Source organism: Acomys russatus, chromosome 11, assembly GCF_903995435.1.
Source record: "Acomys russatus chromosome 11, mAcoRus1.1, whole genome shotgun sequence".
Classification (NCBI taxonomy): domain Eukaryota; kingdom Metazoa; phylum Chordata; class Mammalia; order Rodentia; family Muridae; genus Acomys; species Acomys russatus.
The window spans coordinates 11,101,061-11,119,474 of NC_067147.1; the positions used below are offsets into that span (position 1 = coordinate 11,101,061).

Sequence of the window (18,414 nt, forward strand, 5' to 3'; positions counted from 1 at the left end):
TTCTCTTGAAAACTGCTGTAGTCTTTCAGTTTTAACCTCCTCTTTAAGGGGCCTTTGGCCTGGCTCCCGCTTCCTGTTCTGAGAGCGGTGGTCAACACTGCAGCATTCAGTCCCAAACACAGTAAACCAAAGGGAACAGCCAGCGCTTCACTGCAGGGGAGACCGGTGCGCCACCCCCCACCCCACAGGTGGCCCCGAGTTTCAGGAGAGAGCCTTCCTCTGTGCTTACTCATGTTGTTTTTGGAGAGAGCTCCCCATCCCCCCCTCTGTGTGCCTGCCCCAGGGCACCAGTTCTGTTGCCCCTCACTTGCTTCATGTCCTGGTAGCCGTCCTCGCTGGGCAAGTCAGGTCTTGGTGCTGTGTGTTTGCACATCCTCCTCCCACCACACCTCCCACCTGCCTGAGCCTCTGGGACCTGGAGGCTCTTTGGCTACTGTGAGGGCTTGTGTCCCCGTCCCCCCCCCCATTCCCCCCTCATCCCCGTGGCTGTATAGATGGATCCATTGATTTCCACTTAATTATATCCCCAAAATGGAGTTGTCCCTGTGGTCATCATGTTGAGTGTTTTCTTTTCCAGATTGGCCTGCAATGGAAAAGGAAGGCTTTTGATTTTTTTTTTTCTCCCCCAAATAACACAGCAACAATCCATGCATGTTGGCACACACCTGCCATCCTAGCAGTCAGGTGGCTGAAGCAGGAGAGTCGCGGGTTCAAGGCCAGCTTGAGCCACACAACATACCCCTGTCTCAAAAACAAAACAACAACAAAATTTGAGTAACAGCAGACTGTATGTACCGTTCCTACCCCTCTGCCCGCTACATAAAGACATCCCATGAGACAGCCAGTCTTTGAGAGCAATGTACCTTCTCCCACCCCACAGCCCAGCCAACAGGAAAATCTGGGCTACCTTAGAGTTACCCCTTTTTTCTTTATCTGTGCCAATGTCCAAGTTGCCGACTTCCTTCTTGTATTATAGCACATTAGAAAGATGAGTTGGTTGCCAGTTAGAACTCTCTGTTCGTGCTGCCCTGGCTTAACAGCCTCCTCTCGTCCCCTTCTCATAGCCTCCTGGTCACCTAATTCAAGATGGCCCCCGGAGGCCTGCACATGGCTACTAATGAATTACTTTAATTATTGGAAATCAGTGGAATTCTTAAGAGACAAGGAAAGTCTCATGTATATTTGTTACCTCTTTCCTCCCCCTCCAGCCCCAGCCCTAGCTTTCCTACATTTCACATTACAGGGCTTCTAAGCCGTGACATTGGTCCCACAGATGGAAAGCCTAACATACCAAAATGAAACTTGTAAATTTTTGTGTCCTTGTATGTAAGTTTACTTTTTAACGAAGGGACGACTCTAGGTAATGGCCAATGAAGATTACAAAGTGTATTTTACCCCTGTGATTAGGTTATGCCACATGGGTCATCACTCGTGTCCAAGCCCCTACTAGTGAAGGAAAGCGCTCCGCCTCAGTGGCCAACGTCCGCTGCTTCAGGCTCACTAGTCAGTTGGGTTTTAGAATTCATGCTCAGTAACAAAAATCATTTCTTCTTTTCTTTGTTTGTAATGTTTGTTGTTGTGGGAAAGTATGAATTTGTTATTACGCATTGATTTTCTGTGTCCTTAAGTACTGCCTAAAGATGAAGCAAATTTTGAACTGGCAATTACGAAAAGGAAATCCTTTAGCTCTGGAGAATTTAGTAGACTCTGTTAGATTAGGGAGGCCTCACAGGCTGGCCGGCTCAGAGGACGGTCACTCGCTGTCAGTGTGGTGTGGGCTTTATTTGCTTAAATACCTTCATTTGTATAGTATGTCTCACTTGAAATTGCTTTGTATACATTTTGTAAAAATATTTATAAAATGTTTTGTAAAAAAAAAAAAAGTATAACAAATTGCAGTTTATTTTGTTATGTTGGATAAATACTGTTAAACCAGTCAGTACCTATATTGTTAATCCATGGTTAGGAAATGTTCAGTTGGAGATTACACAATGAAACAACCATTGCAATACAGCCAAAGATTTGGGAAAATGTGTAACTGTGACTGTCTTGATTTTGCAACTAGAAATGGTTCCTGTCCCCAGAAGGAGAGGGTAAGTGTTCTGGGGAATTCTCTGTAGATACAGTTAACACAATGAAAAAAGTAGCCTCCAATGAGGAGACAGGGTCACAACCTGCCAGCTAACCCAGTGACCTGAGACGGAGCGCGTGAGTGAAGGTGGCCCTCCCTGCTGGTCATGTGGGCCCTTCACTAAAGATGGCACTGGTGAGCTATGCAGGAAGGTTTGGTTGTGTTTGGTTTCAGTGGTTACGTTGGTTTTTCAGGGACAGGGAGAAAGCTAGATTAGACCTTCTTGTATAACACTTTTTCTAGAATGAACACCTTTCCCTTTGCCTCCCAAATTACCCACATTACAGAAAGAGCACACTCTGGCATCCTCTCTAATTAACATCAGCCCTAAGAGGCCTCTTTGGACCTTAAAACCTACACCAGCAGCCTGGCAGGGTGGTGCACACACTCAGGAGGCAGAGGCAGGTGGATCTCCATGAGTTCAAAGCCGGCCTGCTCTACAGAGTGAGTTCCAGGACAGGCGAGGGTACACAGAGAAACCCTGTCTGGAAAAAAAAAAAAAAAAAAAGCCAGGTGGTGGTGGTGCACATCTTTGATCCCAGCACTCAGGGAGGCAGAGGCAGGTGGATCACTGTGAGTCCAAGTGAGTTCAGGACAGCCAGAGCTTCACAGAGAAACCCTGTCTCCAAAAACCAGAAAACAAAAAAACAAAACAACAACAACAAAAACAAGCTGACACTAGCTCTCCTTGGGGGATTAGTAGCCTCTTGTGTGCTAATGTGACTGGAAGTAAAGGTCAGGCACTGGGCTAGGAAATACAGCTCAGTCCTAGAGTGCTCGCCTGCCATGCACAGGGATGCCTGTCTGCAGCCACTGTGCACTGAAGCTACAGGCAAGAGAGTCAGTTCAAGTTCATCCTTAGCTGCACAGCTAGTGCAAGATCGCCTTGTCCTCCGTGAGACCCTGCCTCAAAAGAAAGAAATAAGATTAGCAGTGTTAAGTGGGTGAGCAAGATGAAGTTCTCATAGACCTGGAGGAAGTTGCAGTATCATGCTGTAAATCTTTGGTGTCATTTACTGTGTTACCTTGAGGTCGTGTTTTACTTCATGCCAAGTGTATGTGTGCCCCCAACATCACATTATAGCCCCTGTTCCGGGCCCTTTGAATTAGGACATTGCCCCAGGAAAGACGCTTTAAAAAGGAAAACTAGAGACCTGAGAGGTGGCTCAGCAGTTAAAAGCACTGACTGCTCTCCGGGTCAACTACAGCTCAGTTCCTAGCGCCACTTCTGACTGTAGCTCCAGGGCCTCTGATGCTCTCTAGCCTCCACAGGCACTATGGAAAATATACAGAAGCAGGCGGATTTCTGTGAGTTAGAGACCCGCCAGGTCTATCTACATGACAAGCCAACCCTGTCTCAAAAATAATTAGGAAATAATATACAGGGCTAGAGCTGCCTCAACAAATAAAGAATACTGGCTGCTCTTCCATAGGACCCGAGTTAAATTTCTAGCCCCCATATAGCTCACAACCATTGGTAACTCCACTCACAGGGCCTCTGAGGGTACTAGGTATGCAATGGTGCATAGACATACATGCAGACAAAATGCCTATACACATAAGTAAAATTAAAAATAAGTAATGTGAGCCGGGCGTGGTGGCGCACGCCTTTAATCCCAGCACTCGGGAGGCAGAGGCAGGCGGATCGCTGTGAGTTCGAGGCCAGCCTGGTCTACAAAGTGAGTCCAGGATGGCCAAGGCTACACAGAGAAACCCTGTCTCGAAAAACCAAAAAAAAAAAAAAAAAAAAAAAATAAGTAATGTGGAGCCAGGCGTAGTGGTGCACACCTGTAATCCTGACACTTGGGGAGGCAGAGGCAGGTGGATCTCTGTGATCAAGGCCAGCCTGGTCTACAAAGGGAGTCCAGGACAGCCAGGGCTACACAGAGAAACTGTCTCGAAAAGAATAAACGAAAACAAATAATAATAACATGGTAAATCTTTACAAAGGAAAGGTCCCCTTGGGGCATGCCAGAGGCCAGTCAAAGCTTCTGTTAGGACAACAAAAACCTCAGCTGCTGTGTAGGGTGGGTCATAGCCTAGTGCAGAGAGAGCAGCCAGTAGGTTCCAGGGAAACATTAATAGAAAAGATGGACAGTTCCTCTGCAACCGGGGACCCTGGCACAGCCTTACTCCAGCAGGACTCCAACTGTGTTGTCCTGTATGGAGTGGGCTCTGGGCTCCAGGCTGTGGCTGTGCCTCAGCTTTGAGTTCAAGAGTTAACCAATAACTGCTTCCTGGGCAGCTCATTGTGGCAGAAGCGATGTGAGCACCACAGCTCTGAGGGGAAAGGTCTCCTGGCATGCAGGAGCCAAGGAATGCCACAGTCACACTGCACGACAAAGCACATGTGAGATTTATTGAGAACGACACAAGAGGGCGGCTCGGGGAAAAGAAGCACCAGAGAACTGAGCAGGAGGCAGGCTCTATGTGGAGTTCCTTGAGGGCAGAGCTCTCCAGAATGAGGAATTGATGGTTGTCAAGTCTTAAGTGTGGGCAGTTTACCCTGTAGGACAGAGCTTGGCTGCCTATGTCTTGAGGGTCTGGGTTAGAGCGTTAGAGTATTCTGGAAATCTGGGCTTGGCAATTGGAGGTGTCAGGAACAGGGTCTGGCCACTTGGGCAGGGTCGGGAAGGTGTGTGACGTTATCATTAGACTATTTCCTGCTGAATGGGGACGTTGAAGTCTTTGGGACAAGCTTAATCTTCACCATCAGGGTACAATCGGGTGTCATAGACCTCTGGTTCCATAGCTAGGGCCCAGTAAATCCTGTAATAGCAGTTGATTAAAAGTCTGGTTAGAAATCTTTGGAATCTGTTGAAGAAATCTAAACAAGTTTATAAGGCAGGGTGAAACTAGTAGGATTAAGAAAATAAGTGATCCAAAAAAAAAAAGTGATCAAGGCCAGCCTGGTCTACATAACGAGTCTACACAGAGAAACCCTGTCTCAGAAAAAAAAAGAAAGAAAGAAAAAGAAAAAGAAAAGAAAAGAAGTGAGGGGCTAGAGAGATGGCTCAGTGGGTAGGAACACCAGCTGTTCTTGCAGAGGTGCTGAGTTCAATTCCTAGCAACCACATGGTGGCTCACGACCATCTATAATGGGATCTGGCGCCCTCTTCTGGCATTAGAGCACAGTGCTGTATAAATAATAAACATTTCTTTTAAAAAATAATAATAAAAGAAGAAAATAAATGAGCAGGGCACAGTGGCGCACGCCGTTAATCCCAGTACTCAGGAGGCAGAGGCAGGCGGATCTCTGTGAGTTCCAGGCCAGCCTGGTCTGGTCTACAAACGGAGTCCAGGACAGCCAGGGCGCTTACACAAAGAAATTTTGTCTCAAAAAACTGGAAAGAAAGAAAGAAAGAAAGAAAGAAAGAAAGAAAGAAAGAAAGAAAGAAAGAAAGAAAGAAAGAAGAAAAGGAGACAGGGGTTAAGAACAGTAATATCCAATTCCATACTGGACTGTCAGTGATCCCCTGGCCAGAGACATCGAACTATTTCTTATGTTTTTGTAGATCCATCTGTCAGGTCTTATCTTTTACTATACCTGACTCATTAACACAAAAGCAACACTTTTTACATGTTTTATGCCTCTTCCTACCCTAGGCTGGCTCTCTGTGCTGTTAGTAAGTCTAATCTTTTTTTCCCCCCGAGACAGGGTTTCTCTGTGTAGCCCTGCCTGTCCTGGACTCACTTTGTAGACCAGGCTGGCCTTGAACTCACAGCGATCTGCCTGCCTCTGCCTCCCAGGTGCTGGGATTAAAGGCGTGCGCCACCACCACCCAACAAGTCTAGTCTTTGCCAGTTTTGTAGCACTTCGGAATCCAGTGAGTCTGTTTGGCCTTGGAAGGTAAGGATGTTCTGAGCCACCCGTTGGAGATCCTGGATGAACATGGAGGAAAATTGATGGTAAATATCTAGGGAATTAATTAGTCAGTCCCGCCACTCCAGTGGCCACACCAGGCATTAGACCTGGGACTTTGAGAAACACTGGAACCAGAACGGCTCATTTCTCATGCCACTATAAATCCCGTGATGGAGACTGGCAAGGGTTCCTCACTGGGTACTGCGTCTAGTTTTGGAAAAAGAAACACTAGGGCACAAAAGGCAGCGATAAACTTGAGTGCCTCAGAGGCTTATTGCAGTCTGTGGACTCCAGTGCACCCACAAAGCATCCTCCTGAGGCATTAAAGCAGTCTGTGATACCAAAGAGAGATGGGGCGGGGGCGGGGATCCGGGTGGTGGTGATAGCAATTAATGAGGATTGAGGAGAGAGATTCTAATTGGACACTGGGGGAGGCCACAGATGATGGTCATGAGTTTGATCCAAGAGGGACACACAACCAACATTCCCTAAAGCAGTCAGGCAGAGCATCATTCGCTAGCAGATATGTAGAGGTTGCCGTCGGGAAGGAGATGGTGTGACCGGGAGGTGGGGTCAATATTGTGTGAGAGGGGTGATATTAGGGCTTAAGGGCCTTTTAAGAGCATTGGACAGCTCCCACTGCATCTATGCCTAAGAGTTGAGGTAGTGGGAACGGCATTCTCCGATTGTACCTAAGGGGCAGCTGTGAAAAACACTATAGTGTGGTTTACCAATAACCCCCAGGGGTCCTCAATTAGGATATAAAAGATCGTCCGTTCTGCATACAAGGTAGAATGCCTTCCTGGATCTGCATCTTACCTCCTACAGGGCCGGTAAGGACAGCCTTCATTAAGTCTCTGGCCAACGTCAACGGTCACCTCTAGTTTACTCAGAGAAAGGGAGTGTAGCGGACAGGTGTTTTTAGAAACTGAGTTAGGTGTTACAGGGTTAAGTATCTCCCATTGGCAACCGGCTGATGAGTCATCTCCAGGCTCTGCCACGTGAGTTGTCTGGTTGAACCATTGAGTATTGGTTTCCTGAACTTTTAAAATCTTATTTATTTATTTATTTATATAGGCACTCTATTACATGTATGCCTGCACGACAGAAGAGAACATCAGAGAGAAGAGGGCACCAGATCTCATTACAGACGGTTGTGAGCCACCATGTGGTTGCTGGGAATTGAACTCAGGACCTTTGGATGAGCAGCCAGTGCTCTTAACCGCTGAGCCATCTCTCCAGCCCCTTAAAATCTTAATATACAGCCAGTCAGTGGTGGCGCACGCCTTTAATCCCAGCACTCAGGAGGCAGAGGCAGGCGGGTCTCCATGAGTTCGAGGCCAGCCTGGGGGAGAGAAATCTGAAATTTGGTAAGTCTTCTCTCTCTCTAGTGGCTTTTTTTTTTTTTTTTTTTTTTTTTTTTTTTTTTTTTAGTATGTATACAGTTCTCTACCTTCAGGCCAGAAGAGGGCGTCAGATCACTTTATAGATGGTTGTCAGCAGCCATGTGGTTGCTGGGAATTGAACTCAGGGCCTCTGGAAGAACAGTCAGTGCTCTAAACCTCTGAGCCATCTCTCCAGCCCCTGATAAGTCTTCTCTTTACAAAGACACACTGTTAAGGTGCTAAAGACAATGAGCCTCAGGCCACCACCCTTGACAATACCATAATGTCACCCTCTTTTTCTTTTTACATTTTTGAGACAATCTTACAATGTAGAACAGGCTAGCCTCAAACTCACAGGCATCCACCTGCCTCAACCTCCTGAATGCTGGGCTTAAAGACAAGTTGCCACCGGCGCTGGAGAGATGGCTCAGTGGTTAAGAGCATTGTCTGCTCTTCCAAAGGACCTGGGTTCAATTCCCAGCACCCATATAGCAGCTCACAATTGTCTGTAACTCCAGTTCCAAAGCATCTGACACCTACATACCACTGCACATAAAATAAAATTTTAAAACTAAATAATTATTAAAAAAAGAAAAAAAAAAAAGACAAGTTGCCACCATGCCAGTATCCTTTATTTCCTGTGTGTGCATGTTTTGCATGCATGTATATTTGCATGCCTGGTGCCCAAGGACAGACGAGGTCATGGATTCCTTGGAAATGGAGTTACGGGTGATTGGGAGTCACCATATGGATGATGGAAAGCAAACCTGGGTCCTCTAACCGTTGAACTTTTTCTCCAACCCCTGTTACTCCCCTGTGACAATCTGGTATGAGCAGCTGGCCATGTCATTAGCTTTCTGAGTGGGCTAGTTTCTTTCTTTCTTTTACAGATTTATTTATTTATTGTGTATACAATGTTCTGCCTGCATGTGTACCTGCCCACCAGAAGAGGGCACCAGATCTCATAGATGGTTGTGAGCCACCAAGTGGTTGCTGGGAATTGAACTCAGGACCTCTGGAAGAGCAGCCAGTACTCTTAACCTCTGAGCCATCTCTCCAGCCCGTGGGGCTAGTTTTAGTGTTTGCCAAAATGATGTCCCGGTCGACCGTCAGGTACTTTAACAATTACTTGCAGATTCCCACTGTACTGCGGTGTACAACAAGCCAAACCTGTGGGATAAAGTCTGCGGCCACGAGTTCAAGTGCTGTCAAATAATGGCACTGTCCTAGAAAACAGCATCAAAGACCGCACTGTGCTAGACACGTAGCAATGTGAGTACATTCCGTGAGACTTAAACAAGGCCCTGAGATGAAGGGGGAGCATTTCTTGTTTCCTGCTCGGCAGTAACACCACTGCAGACCGGTTACTGTCCCTGTGCTTTGTATAGCTCACTTTGTAGATCTCACGGCGCCCTCTAGCGGCAGCCGGGAAGGTCCACATGCTCATCGCACGGAACCCGAGGCGCGGGAAGGTAAGCAGCTCGAAGGTTCACAGAGTCGAATTGTTTCCCCCAAATCCTCCGCAAGTAACCGCACCCAAACGTGAGCACCAGGTCGGTCCCTCAAGTCTCGATGGAGAGAAACACCAAGATCGCCTTTCACCCACCGCAGAGCCGGTGCCGGAAGTGCGGCGACGGCGCCATAGCGGAAGCTGCCAGGCGCATTGTGGGAAGCGTTGGTATTGTTCCTTGCCAAGCGGCCGGTTGGAAACACTGCAGCCTAACTGAAAAGGGCTTGATCTTGATGGGTGCCGTAGACTCTAGGGAGCTTGGAAGGGATGCAAAGGAAACGGTTAGGTTATTGCTGGAATCAGGGCTAGCAAGACCATTTCTCAGAAGTTAGGAGCCGCTAAGGGTTCGTGGGCTGTCCCAGTCCTCCAAAGTGAGCTAGAGCGGCGTCTCTATGCTCAAGGAGATATAGAGCGGGCCTCTCTCTCCCGCCTGGTGAGTCTGCGCACCAGCAGCAGCACCGGAAAGATGGCGGAGGAAGGGTGAGTGTTTGAATCTGTGAGTCCCTTGAGCGGGGCTTGGAGTATCCGATGCCATCCTTTCTGTAATACAAATGGATACCAGTGGGTTGTGGAAAGGAAGTAAAGGCTCCATAGTATACAGTAAAGGTGGGGACTGAGATGCTGAAGGGCTCGCCACCGTGGTTCGGGTATCTGGAGTGTTTTTTTGATGTAGCGAATTAAGGAAACTGAGGTAACTGAAGATCAAAGGGGGACAGTAGCTGGAGAGTGCCAGGGTTGGGTTCGCCAGCTTGGCTGTCAGGATGCCCCTTTCCGGTTTCCTACACATGTGTAGTGCACTTTGCTCGTCTTCTCTCTCATTATCTCTTACCCCCCAAGACTCCCTCCTACTTTCATGGCTGCCCCCCCACCCCACCCTGGCTTGACTTAGTTTTTCTCCTTGACGGAATCTGTAACCGCTCCAGCCCTTTCAGAATTTACTAGAATTTTCCTGCCGCCAGCGTCCGCGGTAGGCTACAGTTGTTAGTGCTGTGTGGAACTAAACGAACGCAGAGACCAAAGGTTTCCCTTGTTTCTTTTGGTTTGTTTTTCTTTTGTTTGTTTTTAGAGACAGGGTTTCTCCGTGTAGCCCTGGCTGTCCCGGACTGGCCCTGTAGACCAGGCTGGTCTCGCATTCACAGATCTGCTGAAATTAAAGGCGTGCACCACCACGCCTTGGTGGTTTCCCCTTGGTTGGTTGGTTGGTTTTTTTTGTTTGTTTGTTTGTTTTGTTTTGGTTTTGGTTTTTCGAGACAGGGTTTCTCTGTGTAGCCTTGGCCATCCTGGACTCACTTTGTAGACCAGGCTGGCCTCGAACTCACAGCGATCCGCCTGCCTCTGCCTCCCGAGTGCTGGGATTAAAGGAGTGAGCCACCGCGCCCAGCTCGGTTGATTGTTTTTTTAAAGTCTTTTGGGAACGAATGAGCATTACGGGTCCGTGGTGAAGACTGAGCAGAAACCATAGTTCTTCAACAGGGTTTCTCTGGGTAGCCTTGGCTGTCCTGGACTCACTTTGTAGACCAGGCTGGCCTCGAACTCACAGCGATCCTCTTGCCTCTGCCTCCCGAGTGCTGGGATTAAGGGAGTGAGCCACCGTGTCCAGCCTGATGACCAGGATCTTGAATTGGTTTGGGAAACCTTTGAATGTTTGTTTCATAATTTCTGTTTCCATCATTTTTCTTTATCAGGGAAAGAAAAAAGATCCCTTTGGTTCCAGAGAATCTCCTAAAGAAGCGGAAGGCTTATCAGGCCCTGAAAGCCACCCAGGCCAAACAGGCACTTTTGGCAAAGAGAGAGGTAATTCCTGGGAGCAGGGTTGCGGATGTGAGGATTTGTCATGGGTAAATGCTATTGAGCGTTTGTTGAACAGAGTTGCTATCATCAGGTCCCTCCTTGGGTGTCCCATACAGTCCTTGCCTCCATTAGCACAGATTTACCCAACATCCTTCTGTGAGAAAAACGCAGGAATAGCCTTTAGGGGGAAAGTGAAGACTTTTTCTGAATTCAAATTAAGTGATGAAAACCCCGTGTTTGAGCTGGGCGTGGTGGCGTACGCCTTTAATTCCAGCACTTGGGAGGCAGAGGTGGGTGGATCACTGTGAGTTCGAGGCCATGCTGGTCTACAAAGTGAATCTAGGACAGCCAAGGCTTCACAGAAAACCCTGTCTCAGGAAAGAAAAAAGAAAAGGAAAAAAACCAAATTTGGCAGGGGAAAAAAATAGATTATTTTTTTAGTTGTAGTTTCTTAGAGAGAGAGAGAAAGAGAGAGAGAGAGAGAGTGTGTGTGTGTGTGTGTGTGTGTGTGTGTGTGTGTGTGTGTAACCAAGACTGGCCTCCAGCTAACAGAGGTCAGCTTAGCTCAGGGCTTTGGAGTGATGGGATTAAGTTGCCCGCTGTGGCATACTACTTGCATAGTTTCACCATTCTGGAAGGTTGAGGCAGGAAAATAGAGAATTTGAGGTCAGCTGGGCTGTTTCATGAGAACCTGTCTTGAACCAAAAGTATCCAACAGTTTTAAACGATTCTTTTACTTAGACTCATGTGTATGTGTAGATGGTGGACATAGTATGTACGCAGGGTTTCTGAGGACAGAAGGAAATCATATTTGTTTAATGATGCCCAGTACAGTGCTGGGTTTCATAAACCCTTATAGGAAGTGTTACCACATATCACAGCCTTCTTCATAACGGCTTAGGTCCTCTCGGGTCCACCTTTCTTGACTTCCTTGTATTGCCCTTATGTGATGGTCTGCCCGCCTGCCTTTGCAGGACACGGAGAGGGGAGCTCGGCTATCAGTGGCTCCTGGTTTAGTTGTGGGAGGGAAGAGATGGTGACGTCTGTCTTCTCTGCCACAGAGGAAAGGGAAAGAATTCAGGTTTAAGCGACTGGAATCATTTGTACATGATTCCTGGCGGCAGCAACGTGACATAGTGCGTGTCCAGCGACTGGAAGTGAAGCCTCGAGCTTTGGAAGTGCCTGATAAGCATTCCTTGGCCTTCGTTATACGCCTGGAAAGGTAGAGTGCCAGTGTGTTTCCAGAGTCCCTGGGATGGGCGAGCTGTTGGTTCAACTTTGGGTGTCTCTGTGGGGTGATAAAGCCTAACCTGCCACAGCAGACTGTGCTAGGATCGGTGTAGGACAACAGGAGGAGCAAGGTCAGTCTGATGCAGATGCTTAGGGTGAAGGTAGGGGCTCCAGTGGTGCCTTTCTAACGCCGGGACAGCAGCTTGACAGAGACACGAGAGTTGGCCAGGCATGGTGGCGCGTGCCATGAGTCCCAGCACTGAAGCCCAGAAAAGCAAAAGGCATGAAGGCGCTCAGCATTACTCGTGGGCACACATCCTGCTGAGGGCTTGAGGATACAGGATATGCAGTGCTGGGAAGCAGGGCTTAGTGTTTGCCCCCAGTCACATTTAGCTGTGTGCCTCTTGAAAATGAAACCCGAGTTTTAAATATATGTGAGCCCTGCCCTCTTTAACCGCCTACCTCTGCCCACACGCTTTCCTGGATTGGATTTCCCTGGCTCTGGTGTCAGCCTCAATCTGCCCTTGCTTTTACTACCCACTCACTGAAGCAATTCAGCTACCTTATCCTGTAGCCATCGCCTCCCCCACCAAGCCGTCATTCAGGAACTGTGTCCTGCAGTGTTCAGGGAAAATGGTGTTTCCACTCTGCCTCCCACTACACTGGGCTCTGAGGTGAATTCTGCGTATCCAGTAACAGTCGCGCATTAAGATTTGCTAAGCAGACTAGCGTTGACTGGAGTCAGACATTGGGCTATTGGTTTCAGGATTGAAGGAGTGAGTTTGTTGGTAAAGAAGACCCTTGCGAAACTTCACCTGAAGAAATTGTTCAGTGGCGTCTTTGTCAATGTCACCCCTCAGACTGTAAAGATGCTGCGCACAGTGGAGCCTTATGTGGCATGGGGGTGAGTGCCACTCTTCATGTGAATTCCTTTGTCCTTTGAGTATGTAAGACATCCGGGAAATTCTTTTCCTGGCTTCATGCTGTGTGTTGGACATTTTGCTGTGGCCAGTCACCAGAAATAAAGAACCTTGGGATGTGGGGAAGAACAGTGATGCTGATAATGGTCCCTCAGAGTCGGTTGGGCTTATCAGGTTAGATGAAGGTTAGGACTCAGTGAGATGAATGACAGAGTAATGCCAGAAGCCAAAGGAAAGGTCATGCTTGTGAGGAGTGGTCTTTGCTGGGGTGTGGTGGGTGGTCACACCTGTAATCCCATCAGGTTTGCTGTGGATTCCAGGCCTGCCTGAGCTGTGCTGTAAGACACTTCCTCAAAGAAAGAAAAATTTTAGAGTTGAGCATGGTGCCTTAGGCTTGTAATGCCTGTGCACCAAACGCTGAGGATTGCTGCAAGTTTGAGGCCAGCATAGGCTATAAGAATAAGACCTGATCTGAAAAAAAATGTAATTTTCTAACTGTATACCCAGACCCACTCTGGGATATTGAGTTGAATTTGTATTGATTTGCTTTGAGCTTAAGTGAGTCAAGTTATTGCTGGGCAACCCAAGCCCACTTCAGGCTCACAGGACCTTCCAGCCTCGGCGTCTCAGCATCCTTCCCTTCAGCTGTGTCTCCCAACAGTCCACGCCCTGGTTGTGGGACGTTGGGGCAGGAGAAGCCTTTGCGTCTTCTCAGCTAGCTGCAGACCTGAGTGGCAAGCGTAATGCTTTACTGTGCCTTACATAGATTTCCAAATTTGAAGTCTGTCCGGGAACTCATCTTGAAACGTGGACAAGCAAAGGTTAAGAATAAGACTGTCCCTCTGACGGACAACACAGTAATTGAGGAGCACCTGGGTGAGTGCTGCTGCCTGGGCCTTGTCAGGTGGGGCAGAAAGCAGGGGTGTTGGGATGCAGGGTATATTGTTGGGCCTTCCAGTGTGCCAGCTTTGTCTGTCATGTGAGAGCTTCCTGTGCGCTGGCTAGATGGTGAACAAAGCAGTCCACCCCTTCTCATTCCTCAGGGAGATTTGGTGTCATTTGCCTGGAAGACCTCATCCATGAAATTGCCTTCCCGGGGAAGCACTTCCGACAGATCTCGTCATTCTTGTGCCCTTTCCTCCTCTCTGTGGCCCGGCATGCTACCAAGAATAGAGTGGGATTCCTCAAGGAGATGGGCTCCCCCGGCTACCGCGGGGAACGCATCAATCAGCTCATCCGGCAGCTGAACTAGACCAGGACCAGGTGAGGCCTCATGTGCTGCAGCCTGCCCTTGGGCCACAGTGCTGAGGTGGAGGGCAGAGGGCAGCCTGGGGTGTATGTGGGTTTGTTCTCCCATACTGATGCCAAGAAGGCATACTCACTGGGCCATCTTGGCAGCCCCTGGTCTGACTTTTGATGGGCCATACTTGTCAATTAAAAGTCCCACTGTGAAGCCAGACAGGTGGTGCACACCTGTAATCCCAGCACTGGGGAGGCAGAGACAGGAGGATCTCTTGACTTCAAGGCCATCCTGGTACACAAAGTGAGTCTAGGACAGCAAAGCTACACAGATAAACCCTGTCTCAAAAAAATTAAATTTAAAAAGTCCCTCTGTGAGCTGGAGGTACAGTTAGTGGTTGAGAACCAGCTAAGGATGCAAGTTCTTACTTAGTCCCTGATGCCACAAGAAGAAAATTTCCTCCTGTGTGTCTAGAACTTGAAAGTCCTCTTAGGACAACCACACCTGCTGACTGTGGGTAGGGACACCCCTGATAAGGCTGTTCAGTCTGTTTCGCTGTGAACATTTAGCCTGTGGTGGAGAAGAAATCACAACAGAAACTCGCTTCAGAAGGACTTGAGACAGTTACCTGTTATGTCTTTGCTCTCAACCCCAGGTTGCCATTGGTTTGTGTTGATGCACTGTGTTTTCCTTCCTTAGGATTCCCAAAAGCACAGCGCATTGCAAGTGTTTTTGTTGTTTAAAACTATCACGTGTCTTCAGAGAAGATTATTTTCTGCCTTCAAAAACTGAAGGAAGGGGCCAGAGGAAAGAAAGGCAAGAGGATCTGAGCATCGCAGACAGCCCAGCGCAGCCAGTTCCGTGGAAAAGGACTCTTGTTCTCCATGTTGGCTGCCCTGTATTAACCAAGCCATGGAGGGAAGAAGTGCCTGCTTCGTCCTGCCTTGTATCTTGGTGTTTAATGTTGGGTGGGCGAACAGTCCAAACATCCCTCCCACCCCCACCGTAAAGCAACTGACAGACCGAATGCTTGAATCTGGAAGAAAAAGGTCTTAGTTTTTACTTTTTATAGCCCTGGCTGACCTTAAACTCCATAGCAATCCTCCTGCCTCATCCTCACAGGTGCTGAGATGATAGGTTTGTACACCCTAGCCTGGGGACTTGTTCCTCAAACAAGAAAGTCTTGTGCTATGAAACCATGTTGCAGCTTTGGTGTCAGCTTTGGAACTTGCCTGTCCCTGAGTCAGTGTGATGGGATTTGTGCCCTGACTTGCAGTGACAGTCCTTTTCTATAGCTCAAGACTTAAGATGAGGGATCTCAGCAAGGTGTGGTGGTGCAAGCCTTTAATCCCAGCACTCAGGAGGCAGAAGCAGGTGGGTCACTGTGAGTTCAAGGCCAGCCTGGTCCACAAAGCGACTCTAGGACAGCCAAGGCTAACACAGAGAGACCCTGTCTCAAAACAAACCTAGTCACTGCCTTTTCCTGATCGGAGTTCAAGGCCAGCTTGCTCTACAGAGTTCCAGGGCTACACACAAAATGTTAAGGAAAAAGAAAGATGGGTAGACTTACTTGCCGAACCAGGTGTATCCAGGAAATATCCACTAGATTTTACCCTGGGCTTCAGGGAGATTCTGGTCAGCCCTTTCCCTAAGACCTGGACCAGGGGCCACTGCTGTTCCCTTGGCTTTCCTGTAGCCTGGGCTTCTTGAGGCTCTTCAAAACATGGCTGTGAAACTGTGCTAGCCTGGGCATGGTGGTACACCTTTGCCTTTAGTCCCAGCACTACAGAGGCAGAGGCAGTTTGATCCATGTTGAGTTCATTGCCAGCTTGGACTCTAGTGAAAAAGACCTAAAGAAAAATTTAAGAGTTCCTCAGAACATGCGAATCCCATGAAGATCTGCCCGAGCTCAGTGGTCCTCTCCTCCTAGAGAACACTGGGGAATGTGGCCAAAACTGCATTGCTCTCATGGAGAAGTCACTATTATTTAACATCTGCATCCTATCAAATGAGGGAATGCTGCAGTGCTGTCATGCTCACCTACTAAGTTAGGCCTTCAGTGGACTAAAGTAAGCAAGCATAACTTAAACCTCTGGCCTGTGAAGTGGAGCTGGTATCCTCTAGTCAGTCTCTTTTGCTCAGAATTTAAACCGTTCTTTAACATAATTCTAAATAAGTAAAAGATTGTTTTTTTAAGATTTATTTTGGTGTGAGTATATTACCATCACTGTGTGTTCCAAAGTAGCCAGAAGAATGTCCAATACCCTGGTGCTGGGAACTCCAGGTGCACCCCCCAAAGCAAGTGTTCTTAACATGTTGCCATCCCAAAATGAGGGCTGGGACGGTTCTTACCCGGCGAGAGCTGTGTCTATTTCAGTCACTACACTACATGGATAAACTTCCTGTCTGTCATGTTGCCAGTTGGGTTTTATAGTTAGAGGAAATGGAAGTTAGGGTGAGCTGCGGTCTGTTTGAAAGACTGCTATATCGTTCAGTGGGGTTTCAGGAGGCACAGACAGATCTCTGAACTCAAGGCCAGTAAGGGCTATGTAGAAAGACCCTGTCTTTAAAAAAATTAAGGGAAACCTCTGGCTAAGAGCTCTTCATGTGGGCTGGAGAGATGGCTCAGAGGTTAAGAGCACTGACTGCTCTTCTAAAGGTCCTGAGATCAATTCCCAGCAACCACATGGTGGCTCTCAACCATCCATAATGAGATATGGTGCCCTCTTCTGGCCTGCAGGTGTTACATGCAGACCACTGTATACATAATAAATCTTAAAAAACTCTTCATGCAGCGCTGGTGTGTTTTGGGGGGGAGGGGGGCCCTGATGCCTAGCGCCACGCATTGTAAAAGGCATGTATAGTTTCACAAATACATTAAGTCTTATGGGGCTGGAAAGGTGGCTCGGATTGAGAGCGCTTGATGCTCTTTCAGAAATCAGCACCCACGTGGAGATGGCTGAGTAGGTATGGTCCTGCTGCCAAGCCAGAGCTTGGTTCCTGGGACCTACCTGTAGGGGTAGAAAGTACATGCCACAGGCTGTCCCTAGACTTTCACTAAGGCACTAAATAAACTGCCCCAACTACTTGACTTAGCTAGTCCTAAAAGCCAGGATTTCTAGGGATTTCACTTGCTGTATCATCCTAGGAACAGATCAAACCCAAACGACTGCTAAATTAGAAATGCTCGGTTCACTTTATCATCTGGAAAAGCTGACCCAGGAGGTCATGCCCCGTTACTGTGACAAAGTTTCAGTTACATGGATAAACTGGAACACGTTATGGATTTGAAATTAAAAGTCCAAAACCAAAATTACTGGGCAACGTTGAATCCCCTAAGAAGACTGGGTCCGGTTGAGACAGGTCAGGGCAGATGCAGAAAGATGAGTAAGGGTGGCAAGTGTCCAGACCCTCAAGTTCGTGCAGGACCCGGTCACGCCCTCCGGATCTCAGCAATCGCTGGGCTGCCCCGGGTCGGCTCCTCGACGCGGGGCTGTGTCCGCGCGTCTGGGGGGGGTGGTGCGGGGTGAGCTGCCGGAGCCCGCGTCCTCCCAGGGCTTGGGCCTCCGCGGGAGCAGCGACGCCGTGGGCTCGCCATGGGTCACAGTGATGTGGCGTTTCTCCAGGCCCGGGAGCTCCTGGCCCTTCTGGACCAGCTGCAGAAGCTCTGCCAGGGTCACCGAGGCCGGAGTCGGTGGGGCTGACGCCACATCTCCGCTCCGGCGGCAGTGAGGGTCCCCCAGGTCCATGACCAGCCACCAGCCCACTCCCGGGACCCGATCGCGAGCACTTCCGGGTTGGCGTGGGAGCAACCACCTCCGCGGAAGGCGAGGGGAGGCCTCAGACCGTACCATCGGGCCTAGCCCAGGTAGACCTCCGGGACGCAAGGTGTTCCTGCAGAAGCGCAGGCTCTCAACCCATAACGTGGAATTTGAAAAAAAAGGGGGGGGGGGGAGGGTTGGGAGGTGGCGCATGCCTGTAATCCCAGCACTCTGGAAGGCAGAGGCTACAGAGCAAGTCCAGAACACCCAAGGAACACAGAGAAACCCTGTCTCGAAAAAAGAGAGAGGGGGGAAAAAGGGGGGTCGGGGGGGGGGGCTAGCCAAAAAGTGAAGTGTTGACCCCACTGGGACAGTGTAGGGGAGCGCGGCTGCAAAAAATGCGCCTCCCTCATGCACTTGCACAGGCTGCGCGCAGGACCTCTGTTTTTGAGACTGAGCCTCGCGCTGTGATCCAGGCTGCGTTTCTGTCTCTCCGGGTCTCTCGCATGCTTTTCACGTTTATTTTGCTAATTGTGATATTAAGGATCAAATACCTGGCGTTTTTTGCTGTTGTTTGGGGT

The 18,414-nt window shown here is 48.7% G+C and overlaps 2 protein-coding genes across 2 annotated transcripts; one reads left to right on the forward strand and one right to left on the reverse strand.

Annotated features, from left to right (window-relative positions):
* Nucleotides 1-9,064: 9,064 nt before the first annotated feature.
* Rpl7l1 (ribosomal protein L7 like 1) lies at nucleotides 9,065-14,928 on the forward strand. The gene is made up of 7 exons (XM_051152857.1): nucleotides 9,065-9,371; nucleotides 10,577-10,685; nucleotides 11,744-11,904; nucleotides 12,679-12,816; nucleotides 13,599-13,708; nucleotides 13,876-14,095; nucleotides 14,772-14,928. Exons 1-6 carry the CDS (start codon nucleotides 9,358-9,360, stop codon nucleotides 14,082-14,084), a joined length of 741 nt encoding a protein of 246 aa, XP_051008814.1. The 5' UTR covers nucleotides 9,065-9,357; the 3' UTR covers nucleotides 14,085-14,095; nucleotides 14,772-14,928.
* A 2,398-nt stretch (nucleotides 14,929-17,326) lies between these two features.
* On the reverse strand, nucleotides 17,327-17,863 carry C11H6orf226 (chromosome 11 C6orf226 homolog). Its single transcript, XM_051152565.1, is given in 2 exon segments — nucleotides 17,327-17,586; nucleotides 17,588-17,863. Coding segments are annotated over 2 exon segments (315 nt in total). The 5' UTR covers nucleotides 17,822-17,863; the 3' UTR covers nucleotides 17,327-17,505.
* Nucleotides 17,864-18,414: the final 551 nt, after the last annotated feature.

Excerpts from the sequence above, each read along its gene's own strand:
- Rpl7l1 (XM_051152857.1), top strand. Across the intron at positions 10,686-11,743 it reads CACTTTTGGCAAAGAGAGAG|AGGAAAGGGAAAGAATTCAG; the intron begins GTAATTCCTGGG and ends TCTCTGCCACAG. Across the intron at positions 12,817-13,598 it reads GAGCCTTATGTGGCATGGGG|ATTTCCAAATTTGAAGTCTG; the intron begins GTGAGTGCCACT and ends TGCCTTACATAG.